This window comes from Haliotis rubra, unplaced genomic scaffold (assembly GCF_003918875.1).
Source record: "Haliotis rubra isolate DU_JTF1 unplaced genomic scaffold, ASM391887v1 Scf507, whole genome shotgun sequence".
NCBI classification, from domain to species: domain Eukaryota; kingdom Metazoa; phylum Mollusca; class Gastropoda; order Lepetellida; family Haliotidae; genus Haliotis; species Haliotis rubra.
The window spans coordinates 105,866-133,539 of record NW_025767199.1 but is presented as its reverse complement, the minus strand read 5'-3'; the positions used below and the strand labels follow the sequence as shown (position 1 = coordinate 133,539).

At 39.9% G+C, this 27,674-nt stretch overlaps 1 protein-coding gene across 2 annotated transcripts in view; it reads right to left on the bottom strand.

The window, feature by feature from the left end:
* Positions 1-27,674, bottom strand: part of LOC124292111 (kinesin-like protein KIFC3) — a 75,069-nt gene that overhangs the window by 23,479 nt on the left and 23,916 nt on the right. For both annotated transcript variants that reach the window (XM_046729158.1, XM_046729159.1), the window contains 3 exons: positions 11,617-11,717; positions 5,927-6,119; positions 3,132-3,442 (listed from right to left, as the gene is read on the bottom strand). In XM_046729158.1, coding sequence (XP_046585114.1) covers positions 3,132-3,442; positions 5,927-6,119; positions 11,617-11,717 — 605 coding nt within the window. The remainder of the gene's footprint in view (positions 1-3,131; positions 3,443-5,926; positions 6,120-11,616; positions 11,718-27,674) is intronic.

The following is a 27,674-nucleotide window of genomic DNA, read 5'->3' as shown; positions in this document are numbered from 1 at the left end:
TTTAATAACAAACATTTAACTGCTCTTCATATATATCTTAACCTTCATCTTCCACAATTATCTGACTCATCAAAACAATTGATCAATATCTCATCTCAAAAACAGAAATCAATAAAATATTGATTTACCCACACAACACCTCCACCTAGGTCTCGTCCACATCACTACTCACCCACCTCATGGGGTTCCGCTCTGGTTAAGTATTAAAGTTCCCTTTCATATCAATATCCCAATAAGTGAAAGTCCTGACAGGATGAATGTAAGACTTAGCACATAAATATTCCCCACACTTAAGTGGGTGTCTCCATGCAGTGTAGACTAATGCTGCCATTTTTAAGGATTCATCATGTACCATACTTGAACTATATGACCTCAAATTAGAATTCTTGGGTGGTCGTAAAATGCAAATAGCAAATAAAAATGAAACATGAATATTTCAGTCCACATTGCAAAATGTAAAATCATTAGTCACCAGGCAATGAATTGTAAACATCATTTAAAGCAGTGGAGAGGAATGCATACATCCATTTCTTGCCCTAAAGCAAAACTACAACTGTCACACAAAGAGATCTTACTGATGTAGAGATGACCAAGAATATATACATTACAAAGTCTTTGACTGGCATTTAGAAGTGACACACATAGAGGTGGCTGAAATATATGGATGTCAACTTCTGTTATTTGAGGAACACAAAAACATATCATGTTCCTCATCTTACAGAAGCTGACATCCATAAATGTTGCCTCTTTGTATGTGGATAACTTATGGAAGAAATTAGGTATGTTCGGATGTGGAAAATTGAATGTTCAGAGCTAATCATGTACGGCAAGTTTTTTTACCATAAATGTAAGGTTAAGTTCAAATACAAGGGTCCTGGATTCAAAGACTATTGGAGCCAATCTATTGAGTCACTAGACCCCCCTTAACATCAAACAATACATTAGCATGAGTATTGTTTTAAGCTGTTTTTTCAATATCCTACCAATATTACAGTTTGGGACACAAAGAAAGGGTTACCGATTACACCCACAATGGGAATCAAACCCATGTATTCAGTATAGCACCATTTTACCCATGAGGCTACCTCCAACCCGGCTTGAAGAACCAAGACTACAGTTAGTCAAAAATGGTCAGCGTCATATCCCTGCTATTAAACACTGCTGACAAAACCTGAGTAGGTGTTACTGTATGTTGCCATGTTGACATTACCAGGCGCTATGACATGTTATAACACACATCATAGTTATAACATAACTTCCTAAGCAGCCAAACACAGCTCCGTTCTGTCATCTCTTGTGGATTTCGAGATGTGAAACGAAACTCCATGAATTATAAATGTCTTGTGGGTTGTAGGTGGAGATTCAAGGTTAACAGTTTATATTGATCCTGGCGTTTCCCTGAATACAAATAATACCTGGTAAGGAGAGAGTCATGGAGTAATGAAAATCACATATTGAACGTTTAATCAATAAATTCTTAGTAAAAGTGGCAGTGTGAGATTGATGTGAGACATAGCAGGAGACATATAACACCTTCACAGCACAGCTTTGTTCTGCTGGTTGTGTAACCAGTAACTTATATTTAATGGCCTGGCTTGAGTAACGTTCATTTTGTTGCTACAATGTTGACCTGGAGAGTCAGGAAATCTCTGTTATACCCCAATCTATTAGCAATATTTCACCAGCCCAGCCATTTCTGACTGACTGAGTTTGGTTTTTACACTGCTTTTAGCAATATTCCAGCAATATCACGGCGGGGGACACCAGAAATGGGCTTCACTCATTGTACCCAGGTGGGGATTCGAACCCTGGGCCTTCGTCGTGACGAGTCAACGCTTTAACCACTAGACTACCCCACCACCCCCAGCCATTTCTAGTCTATGTTTGTTACTTGGAGACTTGTGCAAACATCTCAGGATTTACACAGTTTTAAATACAACACATCTATAGGTTGATATGGCTGGTAAATAACTATAACAGAGATGCCAACCCTGAATCTAAGGGAAACCGAGTCATGACTGGCTGAAAGCCAGGCCTGAGCACCAAAAATGCGAGTTGGGGGTGAGCGTGTGTTCGGCTCTGCCATTTTATTTCACTTTCATACGGACTATGACATGCATTCGGAAAAAACTTTGTGAAACTTCATCATCAATAACATGCAATTTACACAATCTACACCCAAAGGATCACACGCTAAGCTTCTGAATGCTTTTACCAGTGTTCACTCAAATAAATCACCCGTAACTTACGAAATTGTATACTGTAAAAATAAATTCATATTTAAATTTATTTTTTTTAAAATCAGAGTTTTTTAAAGAGAAATCGGAAAGCAGATTTTGTATTTGAAAATTGGAGTAACTTTGCCATAATCAGAGTGGTTGGCATCTCTGCTATAATGATGTGAGGTAAAATGGGGGTAAATATTTATATATAGCGACAATTGTGTGGGGAATGTTATCTCTTTGGTGTCAAGCGTTAGGCAGGTTAAAAATTATAATGATATTATCATCCATGGATTTTGTGAAGTGAGTGAGTAAGTTCCTATGCTACTTTTAGCAATATTCCAGCAGAGACGGAAGAAGTATTCTTTAAATATAATAGAATTCATCATTGTTCTAGTCCTTACACACAAGTAACATGAGAAATCCCATTCATCTACAATTAATTTTGGCCTTTTTGGTGAGTATGAAGAGTGGGGTGGATTCAGAAGTGGTCCTAAGCAAACTTTGAGCAGTATATTTCACTTATCTGGGACTAGTGGCTATGTTGAACCACATGAGTGGAGGCTTCAAAAGAGTAAGTGACTGAGTTTAGTTTTACGCCGCACTCAGCAATATTCCAGCTATATGGCGGCGGTCTGTAAATAATCGAGTCTGGACCAGACAATCCAGTGATCAACAGCATGAGCATCGATCTGCGCAATTGGGAACCGATGACATGTGTCAACCAAGCCAGCGAGCCTGACCAGCCGAACCCGTTAGTCGCCTCTTACGACAAGCATGGGATACTGAAGGTACATTCTAACCCGGACCTTCACGGGTGGCTTCAGAAGAAGGGGTGGGAGGATATCCTAATGATTAATTACGTTCCCTAAGGCACATCTAGACGAAACATGAATACTATGGACCTACATCGAAGTCACTTCCATGGTGATGTTTGGTAGTCTGGTCATGCAGCTGGGCGTTCTCCTTCTCCAACTTGGCGTTGAGCTGCTGGAGGTTCTGGATGGTTTCATTCTGCTGCAGCTCGTGCAGCTCAGTCTCAGAGCGCAGGGTCACCAGCTCCTTGGTCAGCTCAAGCTTGTCATCCTGGAGGCTGGCCACCTTCTCCACCAGTTTGGAAGCTGGAGTAGAGGCTGATGTTGAGGCTGATGTTGTGGCTGATGTGGAGGCTGTATCTGTGCCGGAGTTGTGGGTGGAGGTCGTCTGTGCTGTGATGTTACCTGCAAGATGGGTAGTACAGCAGTTGAAGAGCAGAGCAAGTCATCAAGTCATGGGATAAACAGACACTCTGCAACACACTGAACCCGTGTCTTTAGAGTGACTAGTAAACACTTTCACCACTGGGCTACCCCACTGCCCCTGACACATGAAGACATAAGACTTTTTATAGAAAACATAAATCTACTGAATCTAGGATACCACCCCAAGATCAAAGGTTTCTGGCATGCCTGCATGAACTGTCATTTTCATGAGAGTTTGTATGGTCATTTAAAAACTTTCAAGACAAAAAAAAAAAAGGGGAGGGGGGGAGAGGGCGCACCCCAATGAGGTCAACTGGGCACGCACAGTTAATTGAAAGCTTGACATTGCAACATTGTTTAATGTATGACACCAATATAGTAACGAATAAATACTGATTAATGTTGCCTCAATATTGAAACATATGAAGATATGTGTTATAATTGTCGTAAGAGGCGACTAACGGATCGGGTGGTCAGGCTTCGTGGCTTGGTTGACACATGTCATCATATCCCAAATTGAGTAGATCGAAGCTCTTCATGGCAATCACAAGATTGTCTGGTCTTGACTCAATTATTCACAGACTGCCATCATATTGCTGGAGTATTGCTGAGTGCAGCATTAAGCAACAAACAAACCTACAAGCACGGTGGTCAGTCTTAATATCACAAGATACATACTGGATCAGTATATTTACATTATCAACATAGCATGGCTTAGTATACTGTAGACTGCCTCCGTGGTGTAGTGCTTAGAGCGTCCGCCCGGAGAGCGGAAGGTCGCAGGTTCGATCCCCGACCGCGTCATACCAAAAGACGTTAAAATATGGTACTTGTTGGTCCCTACCTGGCGCTCGGCATTAATGGGTACAACAAGGACTGGTCGGCTCGGAGTCAGTATAATGTGTCTGAATGGGGTATTCATGCTTCACTGCGGCATGGTATCTCAGTGGGCTAGCACTATACAACCAGCTTCAGTCTGGGCTAGTACAAGCAGTCGCAAATACACATACACGCGCATGCACGTTGTCATATGAGTGAAATATTCTCAAGTACGACGTTAAACCCAATTTCACCTCACCTCACCTAGTATACTGTATAGTCCTCCATCACCCATTTATTCATGAGGCCAGTGTCAGGTGTAGTAGACACATGTCTATTTCAAATCAAGCAATGAAACGAGGCCATGTATAATAATGAAATAATTGCACTGGACCCGGACAGTTTTATAGCGGGCCAAATCCAAACAAATCCAAGCAGTTAGATTTACAATTGGCCACTGAAAATACATAATTTGGATAGACACAAATAGCTCCTTTTAAATTGAGAAGGAGGCCAAGTGAGGTTGGAGATTCAGAACCTGAGAAAATCTTGCTTCATTTTGAGCTTACAGTAAGAACTGGGTGGAATAGACCCAAATATGGTTCAGGGACTGTGAGACAATCTACTGAAGCAGTGATCTAGTTTATGGCACTTGCTGACTGACATTTGAACAGTGTAATCTGAACAGTCATTGGTCAGAGCACACAATGTCTTCCCTCTTGCTGAACTGAATAGTTGTTGGTTGAAAATAATGACTACAATCAGGTGTAAGTATTCTTAAGTGAAAGGTGAGGTGAAATTGGGTTTAACTTCGTGCTTGAGAATATTTCGCTCATATGACGACGTGCATGCGTGTGTATGTGTATGTGCGGCTGCTTGTACTAGCCCAGACTGAAGCTGGTTTTATAGTGCTAGCCCACTGAGATACCATGCCGCAGTGAAGCATGAATACCCCACTCAGACACATTATACTGACTCCGAGCTGACCAGTCCTTGTTGTACCCATTAATGCCACACGCCAGGCAGGGACCAACAAGTACCATATTTATCGTCTTTTGGTATGACGTGGTTGGGGGATCGAACCCTTAAGTGACAGAGGAACAGTCTACTGTCTATCTGTCTGTTTCTCACCTGGAATCATGATATTAGTCACATAACACATAGAAACACGTGTAGTACTGACGAGGCACGTGTGTAAAGTTCACCCTGACTCTTACGACCATCATAGGTTCCTGACCTGTGAAAGTCTGGGTTAGAATTGGTCTTCAGTAACCCATGCTTATCGTAAGAGGCTACTAACGGGATTGGGTGGTCAGGCTTGCTGACTTGGTTGACAGATCGATGTCATCATCACTGGATTCCCAACTCGATTATTTAGATCGATGCTCTGAGTGCTGTTGATCACTGGATTGTCTGGTCCAGACTTCGATTATTTAGAGACTTCAGCTGCCATATAGCTGGAATATTGCTGAGTGCGAATTAACGGGATCGGTGGTCAGTTTAAGCTTGACTAAACGGTTCCCAAACTCACTCACTGGATTGTCTGGTCCTAACCGGCCGCCATATAGCTGTTGCAGCCTGGAATCACCAAAGGTATAGAAACACAATGTATAGAAACCTGTGTAATATGGACGACGCACTCACCCTGCACATCTTTCCCTAACTGTTCTATCCTACTCTCGTGTTCCTCCAATAGTTCTTTGAGGGTTTGAATTAGGTCGTCTTTTTCATCCAGCTGGGTCTGGTGAGTTTTTCGTAGAATTCCCAGTTGTTGTTTCTTGCTGTTTTCTTCTTTAGTTAATGTTGACCGGTACTGTTTGTTCTTGTCTGTTAAAGTCTGCAATAGAGCAACATTGCATTCAAAATAAACAAATGAAAACGCTATGGACTCATCAGCACCCTAATAGCAAATGTATAGACACACATTTGGTATGTGTATTATTTTCTATGGATATGAATTATATACATTTCCCCTCACACTTTGCAAAAAAAAAGAGAGTTCAAAGATCCTTAATTTGTTTGAATGAGAATACATTTGGAGAAAGTAAATATTAGGTATTTCAGAGTTTTTCTTGAAAATTATATTCAAACCCTGGATTAACAGATTCAGTTTTTACAGATTCAGGAATTACTGATATCTCACTTGTTTTCCCATACATTTTCACTGGGAAATATTATACAAATTAATGCATTCAAAACCTTTTGGCATCTCTGATCAAAACTAATTTCTTAAATATGACTGACTGACTGACTGAGTTTTGGTTTTACGCCGCTTTTAGCAATATTCCAGCAACATCACGGCGGGGGACACCAGAAATGGGCTTCACACATTGTACCCATGTGGGGATTCGAACCCGGGTCCTCGGCTGACGAGCCAACGCTTTAACCACTAGGCTACCCCACCGCCCTCTTAAATATGAAGACCATACAGGTAACAACAGATTGTACTTCGAGGAGCGAATATGGTTTACACTGCTTTTTGCAGTATTCCAGTGAGGGGCACCAGAATTAAACTTCATACATTTTACCCATGAGGGGAATCAAATTCAGGACTTTGACTTGAGGCGTACTTGAAGAAGCTGAACTACACTTGACATGAGGTTCTGAGTTGATACTAGACAATTCTAAAAGTCATCTGAATATTATCCTGACAGTTTCTCCCGACTGACATCTGTGTGGCAGTTCAGGCTTACTGCTGTCAGTGAAATCTCTGTGATATAAACCAAGGAGCTTATGTTCTTAGAAATTCTTTGAAACAGGATCAAAGCATCTTGACAAGACTGGCTTTCAAATAATGAATCTAACTGACATTTCCTCAACTGTATCATGAACAATGTTGTTTTAAAAAACTTGCATTAATTTGCTAACTTTGCAAGCTTAAGGCCATGTCCTCTCGTAAATTTTGCAGATATTCTATACAAAAAGTATAAAGAAAATAGAAATTTCCCAATACAACCCACTTTTGATCATGATGATAACACTTAGGATTAAAAGTAAAGCATAATCATATATACATGATTCCTTTGGTGAGTGAGTGAGTGAGTTTGATTTTACGCCACTTTTAGCAATATTCCAGCAATATCACGGCGGGGGACACCAGAAATGGGCTTCAGACATTTTGCCCATGTGGGGAATCGAACCCGGGTCTTCGACGTGACGAGCAAACGCTTTAACCACTAGGCTACCCCACCGCCCCTTGATTCCTTTGGGGCTGGTCATATATTATAGGGGAGGGCTGGGGTAAAATAAGATACAGTCTTAAAATGTAAGAGCTCCCCTCGGACCCTAAAACCCAGCTTCCCCTAATACAGGTCTTGTTGTTTATCTGACATTCTCTTGACCAGTAAAATAACAATATGACAATGTTTTATCACTTTAAAATTCTAAAACAATATTGGTTAATGTGAAGTTCATAGACGTGTCTCCTTACTCTTGTCAAACACAGACGGTCACAAAGATAACAGATCAGCAGCTACAAGTTAGAATAGGAGATATATATGTATATCATCCTAGGTCTGTCAAATATTGATACTTTTTGCCACAAAGTTGTCAACATATAAGCAGCTACCCGGTTTTACTAGAGATATATGTCTATATCATCCTAGATCCATCAAATATTAGAACTGTTTGCCCCAAAGTTGTCAACATATATACAGCTACAATGGTATAGAAGGGATATATGTGTATATCATCCTCAGTCTCAGACATAGATACAGTTTGCTACAAATATGAGCAGCTTCAAGTATAGTCTGTCTCACAGTCCCTGAACCACATTATTTTCCCTACAGCCTAGCCTTCCCTGTAGTGCTAAAGCCCTAAACGAAGCAAGTCTAGATTTCCCCAGGTTCTGAATCTCTGGTCTCCCTAGGGCTCCTTTTCAATTTAAATGGGCTTGTTTGTTACTATCAAGATTATATATATTCAGAGACTAAGCCTTAGTCTACTTCAAGTACTGTAGAGGACAGGGGCACTGAAGTGAATGGGGGGTTGTAGAGAGGGACAAAGAAACCAAAGACACAGCAAGCTTCAAAGAGCATCAATCTATCAGTAAATACCATCCTGGTCGTCTGTCAATACAATACATTGTGTGGGGAAGAATACAGGGTTAAGTGGAGTGTGCCATGTTTTTGTGTCATGCTCAAAGTAAACATATGTGATCATGCATGACAGTTTCATGACAGATGTCTAGAATACAAAAAGAGGGTACAAAGAAGACCATAGAACATGTTCTTCTTCAAAATACAGTATCTTTTAGGGCTGCAACGATTCGGTTCGATTTATTGAAAATTGAATCTGAAACTTTAGTTATTCGATAACCATTATCACTATTTCAATTTGATATTTGAATACCTATTTAAATTATTTCCACACAGCAGGATCGTAGCTGTTTTGAGGGCTGATATGAGGCGAAACGTGATTGGTTGACGCCGGGCTAATTATCCAATGAGAATTGTCGCTTGTAGACATAGTCAAGTTGACAATGGATTTCACGCTAAAAAAGCCGACTCTGAGAGTTAAATGAAATCTGATGGTTTACTTGTATGAAGAATCAAATAAAAAATTATCGTATCGAGGATCCAATATCGAAAATTGAATCGGATCGAATCGAGGACTTGGTGAATCGTTGCAGCCCTAGTATCTTTCCAAGTCTATATCTAATCATAGTCGGGACAGTGGGGTAGCCTAGTGGCTAAAGCGTTCACTCGTCACGCCGAAGACCCGGGTTCGAATCCCCACATGGGTACATTGTGTGAAGCTCATTTCTGGTGTCCCCCGCCGTGATATTGCTGGAATCTTGCTAAAAGCGGCGTAAAACCAAACTCACTCACTCACTCATCTCTAATCATAGTCTACTGGTAGTTGTATCTACAGTACAGTTTTGATGGCCATTGAATGTTTTGCGTTATTCACCAAGATAGACTGACATCAATTCTCCTAAAATAAACATTTCAAATAATCTTTTATCGGTGTAGATATGTTTATGTATCGTTTACATTTTGCAATTGTATCATGTTTTATGATGTTATCAGTGTTATAAATGATTATTTTTCATGCACAAAGATGGGAAATTAGAACTTTTAAACCTCTGAGAATAAAAAATGTTGATCTTTTCATGGACAGTTAAAGATATGAAATATTAATGTTCAAAATGTAACTAAATTTATGCAATAATTCTGTTGAAAATAGGTATGTTTGCCGTAGCCTAGCCTCTGTATAAAGTGTTGTATAGAATCGTGATATGGGTATCGTGATACGTATCGATTCATGAAACTTATGTATTGTGACATCCCTAGTTGTCCATATTATATGTTCCATGTTTGCTGCATTTAAAAAACCTAACTATTAAAAATCCCACAACGATGACTCATTTCAAGTAGCGGTGATTACCAGGCTGATAGATGGTACAGATTCTAAAGATTTAATCTTCAGAAGTAAACAACCCGCCCCCTGCAGATTAAACAACAGAGGAAAAAAAGCTTATCATTGATTTCAAGTTGTATGTAGGCGTCACTTCAGAGACATTTACATGTCGAAGGAAAATGCAGTTTATAAAAATGGGTATGAGGATATGTGTGGGTGTGTTAGTGAGCGCATGTACACAGCATGTTGGAAAGTGTTCAAGGCTGGGTTTGGAAGCGGATGTTGGGCGTGGGTGTACACTTAAAATGGAAACAATTAGTAAAACAATTTTTTTCCAAACTTAAGTCAGTCATGTCTTTCAGTGGCATTTAGAAGTTGTACATTGATGTCCAAGATATTTTTATGGATTAAACTTCTTTTTAATTTCTCTCACGACGTTTCGAGACCATTCCGTTCACCTGATGAAGGGACCTGGAATGGTCTCGAAGCGTCGTGAGAGAAATTAAAAAGAAGTTTAATCCATAAAAATATCTTGGACATTAAGTCAGTCACTTGTTATTCATATTCCAAATAAGTCATTTTATGACTTGGTTATGTTTTTTACATGTCAGCATGATTAGTAAGCTTCAAAGAGGGAGGTTGCAGCCCACTCTGGATCAGTGTAGGTGTTGCAAGACTTTCCCTCTCAACCCTACATGAAAATATGGTCCAGGACAAATCACAGTCAAGTTTCAATGTATTGCCATTAGAAAGGCAATATTACAACAGATGTAATGACATGGGTTTAACTTCACATTCAAGATTATAACATTTACATAGCGACATGCATGTATGTATAACTGCATGTACTAGTGCTAATTCATGATCGTGCTAAAGATATCCTGCGCCCCGTTCCTTCAAAGCGACCGTGGCCTTCGGTGGGTCGACAGTCGATCAGGTCTATTCGTTAAAGTAAGGGGTATGTTAGAGTTACAATCATCGTAGCACTACGATTGTTTTGTGGAACAGGGCCCTGGTTTTTAACATATGCCTGTTTCATAGTGCTAGAGATACCATCCTGTTTTCTAACAATGGACACACCTTTCCAGGGCTGGAAATAACTATAAAATTGCTAGTGTACTCCGGTACAGTGGCACAAGGAAAATCACTTGCCCTGATAATTTTTCCACTATACCGGCCGATTTTCTTGTTGATTTTAAAAATAAACAACATAATTAACATTGGAAAGACAACTGGACACCGGTACAGTGTGATATACAAATTTGCTTGCCCGACAGAAAAAAACACTGGACTCGGGCGTCGGGCAATGGGTTATTTCCACCCCTGCTTTCACACACACTGACTCCAAGCTGACTAGTGTTTGTCTGATCCTCTAAGTGCCAAACACCCCCAACAAGTACAACTGTTAACTTCTCTGGGTATTAAATCGTCCTCAAAATGCATCAAATGAGACTGACAAGTCCATTTCCATAATGATAAGAAATCTCTGCTAAAAGCCGTGTCTATTGTATGACTCCGACTATTTCAGAAGCATGTGATTATGACACCAGGTGTTCATGGTGAGCCCATTCTGCCCAACAGATGGCACCGGTGAAACACTTGAACTACAAGTGTCCTTCAGAACAACCAGGGGCGGTGGGGTAGCATAGTCGTTAATGCGTTCGCTCGTCACGCCAAAGACCCGGCTTCAATCCCCACATGGGTACAATGTGTGAGGCCCATTTCTGGTGTCCCCCGTCGTGATATTGCTGGAATATTGCTAAAAGCGGCGTAAAACTAACTTCACTCACTCAGAACAACCATGGGAACATGGTGGGTCATGCCAATATAGCGTGTCCTATATTACACCTGTGTCCCAACATGCTGACTCGGGCATAGTTGAAGTACCCAGTTGACTGTTAAGTTCCAGGTTACTGTCACCAGGCACTGTGACCACTCGATCCACATTCTAACATCATGTTGATGTAACCTACCTTGACCTGTAGCAGAAGGTCATCCCGTTGCTTGTTTCGTTCATCAAGTTCCTTCTGCAGACTGTGGTATTCGGCCAGTGAACACGGACTTGACACGGAGGCTGGGGAGACAAAACAGCGTGTGGGTGACTTAAATTTCGGTTGTAAAGTCCATAAGGATGGGCATGATGATTTGAGACTTAAAATATAACAGTCAAAGCTTGAATCCATGACTAACACATCCTGTCATGGATAAGGGAGGCAACTCTGCACAGTTAATTAAACCATTAAGAGCTCTGACCATCACAGACACATATGTGAATATTTACTAAATTAAAGTGAGTGAGTGAGTATTGTTTTACGTGACACTCAGCAATATTCCAGCTATATGGCGGCGGTCTGTAAATAATATCAATATTCTAACCTGGACCTTCACGGGTTACTAAATTAAAGAAGCAGGCTGCTATTCTCGACATGGAACAAACTTCTTAAGCCCATTCTTAACACATTGGCTACGATCAAAGTTAGTTTTCGAATGACCTTCATGGAAAATGTTGATGACCTTCAGGTGTTTTCGACACACATCACCTTAATCAACACAGTAAACTCAACATCATCTACACAATCATTGTCACTGAGGGTTGTAATTTGTCAGCTGCATCTCTGATGCCCAAGTAAGTATGACATACCATTATCAGGAATCAATGGTTCAACACAGTGGAAGAACAGGCAAAAAGCAATGCGATCATGTGATAAAATATTCACACCTACTGGTTTCAACATTACATGGTAATGGGTTTCAAATCATGCTTTGATCAGTTAAGCTCAAGCTTACCTCAGAGATGAGATGAGTGAGAGAGTGAGTTTGTTTCTTGGTTATAACACTGTCAGATTGACACGGGAGGAGAGTAACTATGGTAAAACCAATAAGCATATTTCTAAGATGCTTCAGTGAAAGGCACCGACAATACTTTATCAGACGATGATGCACACTTTTTGCATTACATCACAATGTATTGGCGGCACTGCGGCATTCTAGTCTGCCCCCTCGTAATCGAACACTTTTGCATTACGTCACAATGTAACCGACGTCACGATGCATGTCAGTTGTCATCGCCTCGTACAGCCTACTACAGTAAACTACTCCGTTGCAATCCCGTTTCTTGGTTTGCAGTTGTTTCACTCGGCTAACATCACTGGTGGATTCATTATGTTTGTTTTCCGATGGTTAAAATGTCTCAATTCGACAAGTTTTCAGCGACACGGTAACGTTCGCAGTGCCATCTGGATGTACTGATCTAAACTTACATTGGTCGTAGAAATGCGACGTTCATATTGCCCCATATGGTTTACATTAATCACAGATGCAATTAAAATAATTTAGAAAAGATATTTAATCTGAACGTAAACCGTCATCAAACTGTTTATCATTTGTTTTTTTTCTGGTAACGTTCGTCTTAACGTAGGGGGGCAGACACATCAATAGAACAGCGAGCCAGTTAGCCCTGTGCAAGGATTCTTAATTAAGGTCACCGACACCGTTGTTTGTTTTCTGCCTTAGATTAATCGTAATTATCCTTAGAAAGTATTAAATATGGCATCTTAGGCTTTACCACCATGTATAGTGTAATAAAGCACACTTTCGCCCTGAACTATTATAACGTTAAAGCACTCAGATTCAAGTGTCCTCGTGCTTTAACTATGGTGGTAGAGCACACTGTATTTCTTAACACATGATATTATTCTGGCACATCTAAGGGACACAACTCTGTACAGAAAATTCTGCTGCCCCAGAAGACTGGGACCTTAAGGACTTGTACATGAGAAGAGATGACTCAGTTTATGGTGAAGGCACAATAAAAATCAGATCCATTGATTATTTGTCAAAGTCTTCAGTTACTCCAAGCAGCATTAATTGATTATTGATATGGAAATAGTTTAATTTCTAATTTGATAAATTAAAAATTTGTTAGACTAACAAAATTGCTCACTTAATATCAGAGGATACAAGTGAAGGATTCTTCAAGCTAACAATATGAATTGCAGAATCATTTAACGACTGAAAAACATAAACATTTAAAGAGAACAATTTCACATTTATAACCGATACTTGAAGCAATAAACTATAAAATAGGTCATACTGTAACTTTAGGTCACATATTTCTTCATGTATTTACACATCAACCTTCTTATCTCATGTCAAGCTATAAACCCTGTTATATTGACTTGGGTTCTAACATGGTATGTGTAGATTTGAAAAAAAGAAGAGCATCTTTTACGCTTACTTGCGTAGTCATATTTAACCTTACTTGCACAGGGGGGTGTGTGTTAACAGACCTAACTCAAGAGAGAGAATAAAGTTTCAAGACAGGGCAATGGCTGATACTGTGCCGACAAACAAAGTGTCATAATCTGGGAATCAAACATTGACCAGCAGCCAGTTTTAATTTTACACCACTGTGCCACCCAGATCCTTGAAAAATTCACCTTGGTTTTCTCAAACGGTTGAATATTAACTTTATCACCCATATTGCATTTCTACTTCTCACCTAATTTGTCTAATTTTATGTCCACTTGCAGGGTTTGAAATTAACATTTTTCAGTATAATCACAATATTGGTTATGCAAAGTACTTGATCTCCATTTTATTATGATAAATGGATTGCACAAATTTACGACAACCAAGAACTGATTGATTGGTAACAAAATCCAAAACAAATTCCAGACTCACTGCTCAAGAACTTCAAACTGATTGAAATATGTATACTGCTCAAAGGAAATTAAGGACCATTCAGTGCTTTCACGTTGCTATAGTTACACTGTCATGGCCTGACTGAGTAGCCATAGTAATATGAAAAAATCTAGGTCCTTAATTTCTTTCTGCATGACGGATTCACAATACAAATAAGACTGAACCGAGTGATCCTGAACATCTTTTGAGCAGTATAATAACCAAGGTCACCACTAAGTATGAAAACAACTTGATTCCCTGCTTCAGAAATGTGGGCCCAGGGGTCCATCTCAATCAGAAAGGAAGGGTCAGGTGTGTTTGTGTGTGGGTTCAGCGACCCCGACTTCGGCCAGTTGTGTTTGTGAGGGTTCAGTGACCCTTCAGACCGGCCCTTTGAAACACTGTGGAATTGCTGTAGCCCAGTCTACATGAGTACACCATGTGTGTTATATCAAGGGTCAGATTTTGGGGTAATAGCCATTCTACTGAGAACTGGCTCCATTACTATAAATGATTTCGCCCCATTAAATTTGCATTTAAATCAGTTTACTTAAACAAACTGTCCCTGTTCAAAGTCCCAACACAATAATTACAATAGGGATAAGGGTAGTCTGTCTCAAAATCCCTAAACCATATTATATTCCCTTCTGACCAACACCAACATCTGTCAGGCAAAATGCCTGAATGAAGAGAGTCTAAATTTTCCTCAAGCTCAGGTTGGAATTTCACACCTTAATGGAGATCCTTCCCCATTTCAAAACAGTTATGCTTCTTTAGAATTTATATATTTTCAGAGATGAAGCGACAATCTTGGCTACTTCTTCTACTTCTTAAATAAGGAACAACCTCTTGTATGGGTCTGTGCCCTTATTCTTGAAACGTTCGTAGCCCTAAGAATTCCTAACTTTGATTGCAGCCAGTGTATTAAAAATGGGCTTAAGAAGTTCGTAGGGCTACGAATGGTTCGAGAATAGCTAGCCTGGTTCTTAAGTAAATGTTGCTGTTTATAATATTCAAATAACATAATGATGGGAACACCAGAAATGAGCACACTGTTTTCATAAATTGTACATCTGTGGGGAATAAAAACAAGCTTCACGACAAATGGTTCAACCACCAGCCAGCCCAGCATCCCACGTCCCGAGTATGGTAGACAGAATTCAGAGCAGGTGCTTGTTATAACCAAATGCAACAGGTGGGATGGAATATGTCAGTATTCATGTCACACCACAACAACATTAAAACATTACACATTGCACAATGAAACAACTCAGCCGAAGCATCTGAATAGAGTCTGCCTCGTTCGGTATCAGCAGTCGGACAATGATAACACAGACATGGACACAGACATAGCATAATCATCAAGCACCACATTTTCAATGATTTCACTCTCTTGGTTAATATAAACCCACTTCCCAGATCGCAAAAAACAACTTCATTATTAAAAGAGAAAGAAACCACTCTTCCCACTTTTTGACTGACTGACTGAGTTTGGTTTTACGCCGCTTTTAGCAATTTTCCACCAATATCACGGGGGTCCCACTTTTTGATAGACCCAAGGGCTACACTATAAACATGACCAAGAGTATGGAACATTTCTTTAATAAATTTTACTTTAAGAAAGGTTATGTTTTTTTCCATGTTTATACTGTCAGCAGTAAACAATATTATTGTGAGAATATGAATTAGATATCACAACAAAACATCAAAATGTTCATATTTGGGGCATTTTCTGAGGTGGCAGGCTTACTTCCTTTGTAATAAATGTCGATAGATAATGGGGACACAAATATTTTAACCAGCATGAATGCTTTTGGACATTTTGTGTATGCAGCATAGGTATGTTTGTTGTTTAAAGCAACAATCAGCAACATGTGTTACATTTGGGATCACATTTTTGTAGTAAAATACAGATTCTAGACTTTTGGGGATTGAGTCCCTTTGGGGATTAAAACCCACTCTCAGTGTAAGTCACTTAAATGCCTTCTTAAATAACTGAACCTGGACCAGGCAATCCAGTGATTGGTACTGTGAGCAGGTATGATGACACACCTGACAATGCCTGTAAGTCACACCTTAAAACCTGCATACCTGTATGTTGTGAGAGGTAAAGATACCTGTAGGCAAAGGGTGATTATGTAGTGAACACACTCAGTATTGACATCTAATTCTGTGACTTATTCTGTTGATAGGAAGCAGATCTATTCCTGAGTCCTCATCAATGAAGAAAGAATCAACATCACCTTTACACTGGAAGGATCTTCATTTAACATTTATCTTCCTTTTTCACAAGCAGATCACGTGCAAGAGTTTGGGTGTGTCAGAATTGAATTGCCTTTAGAACATTCCATGCATTACCTGCACTGCTGGGACAAAAACTCCTATCAAAGTTTGAGTACAGCTTGGTGTCACCCCATGAGTCAGTGATGGGTTTTCGAGAGAGATATATCGCCACTGTTTGTTGAACGGACGGCTGTTGCACATCACAGTGTGTTGACATCACTATGTACAATGAATCACAGCAGTTTTTTCCATGTCTGATTACTGGATGGGTTACAGTGTGGTGACAAATGTGTCTATGTATAATTACTTCACAAAGTATTCAAAGAATGAGTTACATTCATTCAGTAAACAGGCTGAGGTGCTTGAGGAGCAAGTGAAAATATGTCAGGAATTATTTGAAAATTGGTGCCAACTAGTAGTCCATTTAGAGCAAAAGGTGAAAATTCACTGTTGGAATTAACAATGTTTATAATGAACATGAGGGGTGGTGGGGTAGCCTAGTGGTTAAAGCGTTGGCTCGTCACGCTGAAGACCCGGGTTCGAATCCCCACATGGGTACAATGTGTGAAGCCCATTTCTGGTGTCCCCACCGTGATGTTGCTGGAATATTGCTAAAAGCGGCGTAAAACCAAACTCAGTCAGTCAGTCAGCATAATGAACATGATTATAACAAAGTGACATGTATTATGAAAAGACAGTTGTCTTTTTTGTACTCACTCACTTGTATATTCAAGTTGAAATGTGTGTATGGAACTATGGTTAAAACAAACAATAGTAGTCCCTTTGAGTAATAATCATAGGTTTCAATTTTTGAAGAAAAAGTTGGGAAACTTCCAACATGGTTCTCAGGAATTATATAAACACTCTTGTGAGCTAGAAGTCTATTTTTAAACAAAAGGTGAAAATGATTTGTCGGAAATGTCAATTATTAACACAAGAGTGTTTTCGAGTGTTTCATACCTGTTACATATGCTGCTCATATATCTAGTTGTGCACGTCAGTAATGCTTTGAAATACTACAATAGTTGGACCATTTCATGTCCATATAACAACCACCTTCTCTCACAATCCATCTTGGTAATTAGGATGCCACTAAGTACATCAATTACTTTCCTCTGTCACCAACATTCCATAACAGCCTCATCTACATCCAGCTATGATAATTGTTCAATTTGGTTTGGATAATTCCAGATCATCTCTGACATGTCTTGAAAGTCAGTGAAGCAAACGTTCAATTGCGTCTGCTCTGATTACAGATCTAACAGTTGGGGTGGGTGGTTACAGTCAGATAGGGGTGGAGGGAGGTGTCACCACGGTCAGGGTTGGCTCGACAATAGATCACTGACCGAACTGTGATAAACAGGGTGGGTGGATACAGTCAGTCAGGTGTAGGGTGGGGGTAGGGGGAGGTGTCACCCGGTCAGGGCTGGCTTGACAATAGATCACTGTCCGAACTGTGATACAGGGTGTGGATACAGTCAGTCAGGTGTAGGGTGGGGGTAGGGGGAGGTGTCACCCGGTCAGGGCTGGCTTGACAATAGATCACTGTCCGAACTGTGATAAACAGAGTGGACACAGTTGGGTAGAGAAGCATCATTATTGTCCCTCAAGGATAGTGTGTAGCCTTGGTTTTGTGGTTAACATGTTTGCTCATCATGAGTGAGCTAGTTGGTTTCTATGTCACTTTTAGCAATATTCCAGCAATAGCATGGTGGGGGACACCATGAATAGACTTCATGGCCCTTTAACCACCAAGCTACCCTAATCCCTCAATTATCATGAAGGGGATCGGTTTCATGCCCCACATGGATACACATGCAAAGCACTTTTCTGGTGTCCCTCTAGGAGACATTGCTGGATTATTGCTAAAATGTACCCAAAACAAAAAACACCTTCTAATCCTTTTTGCATAGAATTACATTTTACATTGCGATACACTGAACAACTTTGCTCATGGGTCTGTTGCCTATTGCCATTAGCGTAATTAATTAGGGAATTAATTACAGAATTAATTTGGGTAAGTATGAAGAGCTGGACTGACACACTTGCAGTGCAACCCGTAAAGATCCGGATTAGAACTGGTCTTCAGCAACCCATGCCTGTTGTAAGAGGCGACTACTTGCATTGGGAGGTCAGGCTCGCTGATTTGATTGACACGTCATTGTATCCCAGTTGTATAGATCGATGCTCATGGTGTCAATCACTGGATTGTCAGGTCCAGACTCAATTATCTATATGACTACTGTCATATTGATGCAAAAATCTTGAATATGGTGTTAAAAATCAAACAGAGATCCAGTGTGCCTTTAAGACCTACTAGAAGCTAGTGGTGGTCCAATTAATTGAAATAATCAAAGATTGGTCGCAATGACTAAACGACCAAGCAATCGATCACGTTTTGTCATAATCGAACACAAGCAAGTTTGTAACATTTGTTTACATTAACAATATTTATCACAAGGTTGGTTTTGAATGTTATGTTTCATGACCACTACCAGCTCGTTCCAAGTCGTGATTAAATGTATCTTGAAGACTCTAGGAAATTTATGTTCCTAACATACTAGTCATCCTTTAAAGATGTAAAATTTGCAAAGAACTGCATGGATTTTTTCATTATTTTTTGTGCATTAACAAACATAACCAGGAAAATTTGATACATGACGCTAACCAATTATTTTCGATGATTGGTCGGTTGTAGTGGACCAATCATCAATTATGAGATTTTAACCAATTCCCAACACTAATAGAAGCTGTAAGCCACTATTAGTCTTCATAAGGGGGACTGGTATACAAGTCTTAGCATGGCTGTTTTTACACAAACACTAACTTTATTACCTTGTTAGTCACTAACTCATCGATCAAAGTAGGTTAATGTGTCAAGAATGACACTTACCATGATGTCTGACAGATACACAATTCTCTCACACAACCATGTCTTCCCAATACTGCTGATGAGCGAAATATTCTCAAGCACGACGATAAACCCAATCTCACATCACCTCACCCAACACTTCTGAAAGTCACTCTCTTTCTTGGTTCAAACAGAAATGTACCCTGTGCTTAAAGTATTCTGTTTCCAACAAAAACAGGTCTTCTGTGTGATGCAGAGCAGAAACAAAGCTAACATAATACATTCAGCTTTATGGCAGGTAATAACTCCTGGCACAACATGACTGTTACGTCCAGGGTGAGAATACCCATGGTTATGGAGTAGTATTGCCTTGTGAACATGTCATTTTGCAGTACAGTCTCATAGTTTGTGGATTGTAAAACGACATTCCTGTGTAGATAGCATGAAGATCCACCTTGGTGTATCCTGTTACAATGACAAGATGAACAAGTTTACTATGAAATTATATTTTGGGAACAATGTCAACGAACAACCCATCCCATAATGCCACTCCTGAATAAAAGATTTGATCAATTGCACTAAGTGATGAAATGTGTCAATTTGAAAATAAATGAGAACATTTCATACCAATTGATTATACTGATAAATCTTTCCCTTGGAACTCATCGCAGGTCATATGAAGGTAGCTTCCTTACGTTAATGAAATTGCTCCCCGCGTGCAAACATTTCTTCATATCCGTGCAAACTGAGTCCCGAAAACAAAAATCGATGTAATTCTAAATAATTTTGAATGTGATTGATTAACTTGAGTACCATGTGGAGAAAATATGGGGCATTTCATCCATATATTATTTATCCTGCGGAGATAGCCAAAGGTGACATTAAACTGTATTTATCCAACACAGTTTACTAAATATGACATAAACTGTATTTTCTTGTAAAGTTAACTAAACATGATAGTAAACTACATTTATCCAATACAGTTAAACAAATATGTATTAACTGTATTTATCCTATACCGTCAGCCAAATATATCAGGGGTTGAAATAACCCATTGCCCGACGCCCGAGTCCAGCGTTTTTTTCTGTCGGGCAAGCAAATTTGTATATCACACTGTACCGGTGTCCAGTTGACTTTCCAATGTTAATTATGTTCTTTATGTAAAAAATCAACAAGAAAACAGCTGGTATAGTGGAAAAATTATCAGGGCAAGTGATTTTACATGTGCCACTGTACCAGAGTACACTAGCAATTTTAAAGTTATTTCCACCCCTGTATATTTAAGTGTATTTGTCCTACTCAGTAAACCAAATAAGATATCAAACAACATTTATCATCAACAGTTAACTAAATATGATATTAAACTGTTTAACCAACAAGCAGTACTGTACACTGTATACCCACAAAGTGTATTATAATACCCATATTGTATGTGTATGAACCATATATGATCCAGTGTAAATGTAACCACTAACACACTTGACTATCCCGTAGTGCAAGCAAGGCAAGCCTGGCCGGAGGGTAGATATAGATCATATTGGACAGGTGATATATACATAGGTATTATCAGTGATTGGTTGTGTTGCTGCTTTACAGCTTTTGTTGATTGCATCTATCACTATTACACCAGAACTAATCTGTCCACTCAGATGTTGAGGGCTGACTCACAGCGTCCACTCTGGAGTGTAACATCTGCCATCTCTCCTGCCAGTAGCTGAACTGGAGCTGGATGTATCAGCTGGGATGGTACTTCTGGTTGTATCACACCAGGTGAGGATTCAGCCTCACATAATGTGTCACATGAATGTTTGGTTCTACCCTGGCATCCTCAGTTCATGCTATGAACCTTGGCATGGTTATGCTGTCAAGCACAACATGGTTCCTGGATCATGATATCAAGCACAGCATTGTTCCTGGGTAATTCAACATGGTTCCTGGGTAATTCAACATGGCTCCTTGGTCATGATATCAAGCATAGCATTGTTCCTGGGTAATTCAACATGGTTTCTGGGTCATGATATCAAGCACAGCATTGTTCCTGGGTAATTCAACATGGTTCCTGGGTCATGATATCAAGCATAGCATTGTTCCTGGGTAATTCAACATGGTTCCTGGGTCATGATATCAAGCCCAGCATTGTTCCTGGGTAATTCAACATGGTTCCTGGGTCATGATATCAAGCATAGTATTGTTCCTGGGTAATTCAACATGGTTCCTGGGTCATGATATCAAGCATAGCATTGTTCCTGGGTAATTCAACATGGTTCCAAGGGCATGATATCAAGCACAGCATTGTTCCTATGTAATTCAACATGGTTCCTGGGTTATGATATCAAGCACAACATTGTTCCTGGGTAATTCAACATGGTTCCTGGGTCATGATATCAAGCACAGCATTGTTCCTGGGTAATTCAACATGGTTCCTGGGTCATGATATCAAGCACAGCATTGTTCCTGGGTAATTCAACATGGTTCCTGGGTCATGATATCAAGCATAGCATTGTTCCTGGGTAATTCAACATGGTTCCTGGGTCATGATATCAAGCATAGTATTGTTCCTGGGTAATTCAACATGGTTCCTGGGTCATGATATCAAGCACAGCATTGTTCCTGGGTAATTTAACATGGTTCCTGGGTCATAATATCAAGCACAGCATTGTTCCTGGGTAATTCAACATGGTTCCTGGGTTATGATATCAAGCATAGCATTGTTCCTGGGTAATTTAACATGGTTCCACCGACATTATATCAAATATACCATGGTGAAAAGATCATGCTTTCAACATCCCGGATCTGGGTTGATGCTGTCAAGCACAGTATTATTCCTGGGTCATGCTATCAAATAGAGCCTGGTTCCAGGATCTTGCTATTAACAACACCCTGTATCCTAGCTCATGCTATCAATGGCAGCATGGATACAACATTTCGGAAAAGGTCCTCAGGTGCATTTTGAAATTAACTGTTCAATGAATACTTATAATCTGTGAATCAGTTCAACTCTCCCACTAGTTCAATAGTACAGCAAATTATTGACAAGAAAACTGAAATGAGTGAGTGAGTTGGGTTTTACACCGCTTTAGCAATATTCCAGCAATATCATGGCAGGGGACACCAGAAATGGGCTTCATGTAATGTACCCATGTGGGGAATCGAACCCGGGTCTTTGGAGAGTTGACCGACCGCTTCAACCACTAGACTACCCCTGTGACCGCCCCTAAAAAACTGAATTGAAAAATTTGGAAACATATGCTGAGGAAACAGGATGATGCAGCAGTTCTGAACATTGATGGATGTGATTTTACAAATTTCATATTCTAAGTCTAAGTATACTTCTAATAATTAACTTCTCAGTGTTCAGATTCTCCTGTGTGACTACAATACTTGATTGCTAGTTGTAGAGACTAAACAGATCAAGTAAGTACCTGTAGTCAGGCTTGGTGAGTTGTTAGATCATGGGTCATTGTACCTTCAATGTGTGGGATTTAGCCCACTGAGCCGCCACGGTTTGCATGCTCCAAATTCAATAATGTAGTATTAAACAACACATAAAACTTTATGAGAGTGACTTGTGTTCCTGAATTGATGCATTGAATCACTATCATGAGAAATTCAGTTTTGCTGTGAGACAGCTGTAGTAAACATTTGATGTTGGAAATAAACCCCAGGGCTTGTTGAGGTGATAGATGAACACCTAGATACTTGACCACCTCATTCAAGGCTTACAATGGATGCAGCCACACAGTCAGTGGAGCATGTTATCTAAGGACACGTGTGGTCAGGTTGTACACTGTTGAGGCTGATTGTCACCTGGTCAGTATAGCTCACCTGGTAATTACCACGATGGTCACCAGGTCAGTCCGTCCGGTAGCACTTACCCTACAACTATCTCAGGGTAATGCTGGTCACTACAGTGGAGTTGCAGCATACCTTCCATTCTTCCACACTGACATATGGTTACACAGTAATCACTGTGACTGGATCCCATGGAACAAATATAGGCTAAATGGGGTTTAACAGCATGTTCAAGAATACTGCTAAGTTCAAGGTCAGTTTTTGTGGGGGTATGACACAGCTGGCAACCAAACCACTGATTTTCCGCCACCCAGGCAGATGCCCATCCAATAGACCACAAAGTAAACTAAATAATGTGTTTGTTACTATAATTATGATCTTAGTACTTTGAGTGAGTGAGTGAGTGAGTTGTGTTTGATGCCACTTTCCACATCATTCAAACTGTATCATGGTGTATCAGTTTAATGTGTGATTAAAGTACAAAGTGATGCTGGTATCCAGTTTGACTAGACCATCAACACAGGCATAGTGCAGCTAAGAACAATGTGGAATGGTAAGTAGCCCTGGCTAGTAATATTGAATAAGCTGAGTATAGCACATCTTTGAGAAGTATTTCAGAACCATCACATTGAGTTTCATGTTGGAACAAAACCAAGTGACACTCAACATCTTGGCATGGATATGCTGACAACTCCAGGATCATATTCAGGACTTCGAACTAGAAAGGGATGCGACTCTCCATCAGGAATAGCGACTTAGAAAACGAAGTCAGCTTACCCTGGACAAACCTGACAATTACTGGTGTGGTGTGGTGGTGGTGTGGTGTGGTGTGGTGTGGTGTGGTGTGGTGTGGAATGTGGTGTGGTGTGGTGTGGTGTGGTGTGGTGTGGTGTGGTGTGGTGTGGTGTGGTGTGGTGTGGTGTGGTGTGGTGTGGTGTGGTGTTCGTTTTTTTAATACCTCGTGGTTAAAGTGTTCACTCCTCACGCCGAAGACCCGGGTTAGATTCATCACATGGGTACAATGTGTGAAGCCCTTTTCTGGTGGATTCCCTCCTCACTCACTAATCACTGACAATTACTACTGTCAATAAGTTTTCTATAATTGATGAATCACACCTCAGACCACCAGGTCAGCTGTACCGTGAAGTAACCCGAGAACTGTTATGGCTATTATGTTTGCTTCAATCAAAAATATCACAATTAACTCATTAAGGCTTACATTTATTTGAATTTATGTAAGACACTTTGTTACTTGGCCAAAAAGATAAACGTGTTTGCTATTCACCCATAATCATAAGCTGAAAACATGAAACAAGATTACTGGTTACAGATTATCAGATCAAAGACATAAGACACATAAACAAGGGGTCTTAACTACTTAATGGACTTAGTGGTAAGTGTTTCTTATTACCAGAGATTATTATATCAATTGGTCTCAGCATGACCCAGTCTGCATATGTACATGGAAAATGAATTACTGACTGACTGAGTTTGGTTTTACGCCGCTTTTAGCAATATTCCAGCAACATCGGGGCGGGTGACACCAGAAATGGGCTTCACACATAGTACCCATGTAGGGAAATAACCCTGGGTCTTCGGCGTGACGAGCCAACGCTTTAACCACAAGGCTACCCCACTGCCCTGGAAAATGAATTAAGGACATACACAATTTTTTCCTTGTTATTAAGATTTCTTAGGACAGAAACAAAGATGGAAAATTTATGCTATCATTTATATGAGATTAATTTTCTATAAGACATAAATAGGCTCAGGGCTATAGTTTTTTCACCACATAACATGGGGATGGAGGGGAAAGGAACTGGTCATCTAATATTCTGTGCAGAGTTGCATTCCCTGTGACTACTTTCGTAAAAACCAAAGACCTGGGGCGGTGGGGTAGCCAAGCGTTTGCTTGTCATGCCGAAGACCTGGGTTCAATTTGCCATATGGGTATAATCAGTGAAGCCCATTTCTGGTGTCCCCCACCATGATGTTGCTGAAATATAGCTAAAAGTGACGTAAAAACATACTCACTCACTCACAAAAGATCCAAGGTATGAACCCCAGTTCACTCTAATTATGTTTTTTTATTTCAGCACCATATCCAAGTTTGTGGGTTTCACCATTTACCATTTTGCAGATTGTTCTTAGCGCTGCTTATATCTTACTGCACCATACCTGTGTCGAGGGTTTCACCAGTGTCACAAACAGATGAGCCCTACATCACTTTGGGCTTACCTCCCTCAGTCAGCTGATGCACTGTAACATACCTAGGATGCACTGTAACGTACCTAGGAGACTGTTTAAAGTGGCAGTAAATCAATCACAGACATTCACGCTTTCAGAAAATGGTTGAAATATTGCCCTTGTGACGATAAATATTAACGCACTCACTCACTTTCAGAAAATGTGCCTGCTTAGGTTCTGTTAAGTTCTGCATTAATATCAAACTCTTATAACATGGTCCACCTTCAAAACAAGTGTGTATTCAAGTTGTTCCGTCAATAGGAAACCTCAGCTCCCTGTCAGACATTATGTTAACAATTCCTTCCTTTCATCCTTCCAGGAAGTGAACAGGACACTATAGATGACTGTCAGCTTATGGGCCCTGGGGATTTAGGGTTTGAATTGGTTGTCAGCAACCTAAGCTTGATACTTATATATCATAAATATATCAGATGCTAAGGCACCAGGTGAATTGTTGCTCTTTATGTCCATCACTGGATTATCAAAACCAGATTTGAAATTTAAGATACTGTCATTATAGAAGCGTTTTATTGCTGAGGGAAGTAATGCTGAAGGGGTCGTCGGCACAGGTACTACAGATACGTACCCCAGGTACGTTTCTGTTTACAGATATGTACCCTAAACAAAGTCAAAATACAGAAACGTACCCGGTACCCTAAAAGGCGAATGAGTCCATATTCCGCAATCCAAAACCGAAACCGCATGTAGTTGTTCCCGTTCAACTGACTGCAATTGGTATTCATATGCATCGCGAAATATCCGTTACTGTGTATTCTCATTACTTACATAACGCAATCAAATGTATCTAATACAACAGCATGACAGTTCCGATCAAGGATACGACACAATGGGAATCAAATCGTCCTAGGGTACGTTTCTTTATTCTAATTATGGCCAGGGTACGTTTCTGTATACAGAAACGTACCTGTAGTACATATCTGTAGTACCTGTGCCGACAACGACCCCTTCAGCAGAAGTAACAGTTGAAAAAACCGAAACACCCTGGTTGTGAATACACAGGTGGGCTGGACTAGAGAGAGATATTACATATAAGGAGATAGGTACTTCTGTAACTCATTCACCCATTACATCAGATGAGTGGATATTGTTTTATGCCTTTAAGCAATGTTCCAGTATCAGTACAGTGGATGACACCAAAAATGGGCTTGACATATACTATTCACACTTTGCTAAGCATCAAATCATGATTCAACAGAAAACTATGATGTGGGGTCTAATTTGGTTTAAATATCTAAGCTTATTTTAAGCATGGATCCTAGGTTTCAGTATCTCATTGCATCTTGTGGACCCCATACCTGCTATTGACAGGTGTTGTAGAGAGATATTACATATAAGGAGATAGGTACTTCTGTAACTCATTCACCCATTACATCAGATGAGTGGATATTGTTTTATGCCTTTAAGCAATGTTCCAGTATCAGTACAGTGGATGACACCAAAAATGGGCTTGACATATACTATTCACACTTTGCTAAGCATCAAATCATGATTCAACAGAAAACTATGATGTGGGGTCTAATTTGGTTTAAATATCTAAGCTTATTTTAAGCATGGATCCTAGGTTTCAGTATCTCATTGCATCTTGTGGACCCCATACCTGCTATTGACAGGTGTTGTGTACTTGTCACTGACTCGTTCTATGATTTGCAAAATGGTTGATTGGTGCCATGAAAACCGTTTTTATGGTTACTCATGTGTCAAGTGCATAAGGTTAGATTAAAGTGGCTTTTTGCCAAAAGAGGTGTTTCCATATTATTATTTATTTAGTCTTAAATGGACAAAATTTCAAATGATAAATCTATGTTTTAGTAAAGTTGGGAATTTTTGTGATCCTTAGCAAAGTGTGAGTAGTATATTATACCCATTTTGGCAATCAAACCAAGCTCTTTGGCATGAGGAGCAAGTGCTTTAACCACAAGATGATGCTACCAATCCCACTACCAAATGAAGTTTGACCTACAGCCAGTCACCTTCAAATTTGTTGTTCAATTGCCATTTAACCAAGACATCCAGTTGTTTCATTTTCTACCGGACTCTGACAGAGATGTATGGATTGGTGTTATAGCAAGCATCTGGACCAGGGATACCTTGGCAATCAATGCATTGTGTCCATTATTCTCGTGTGTTCACATTTAATTACAAAGCCACTGAGTT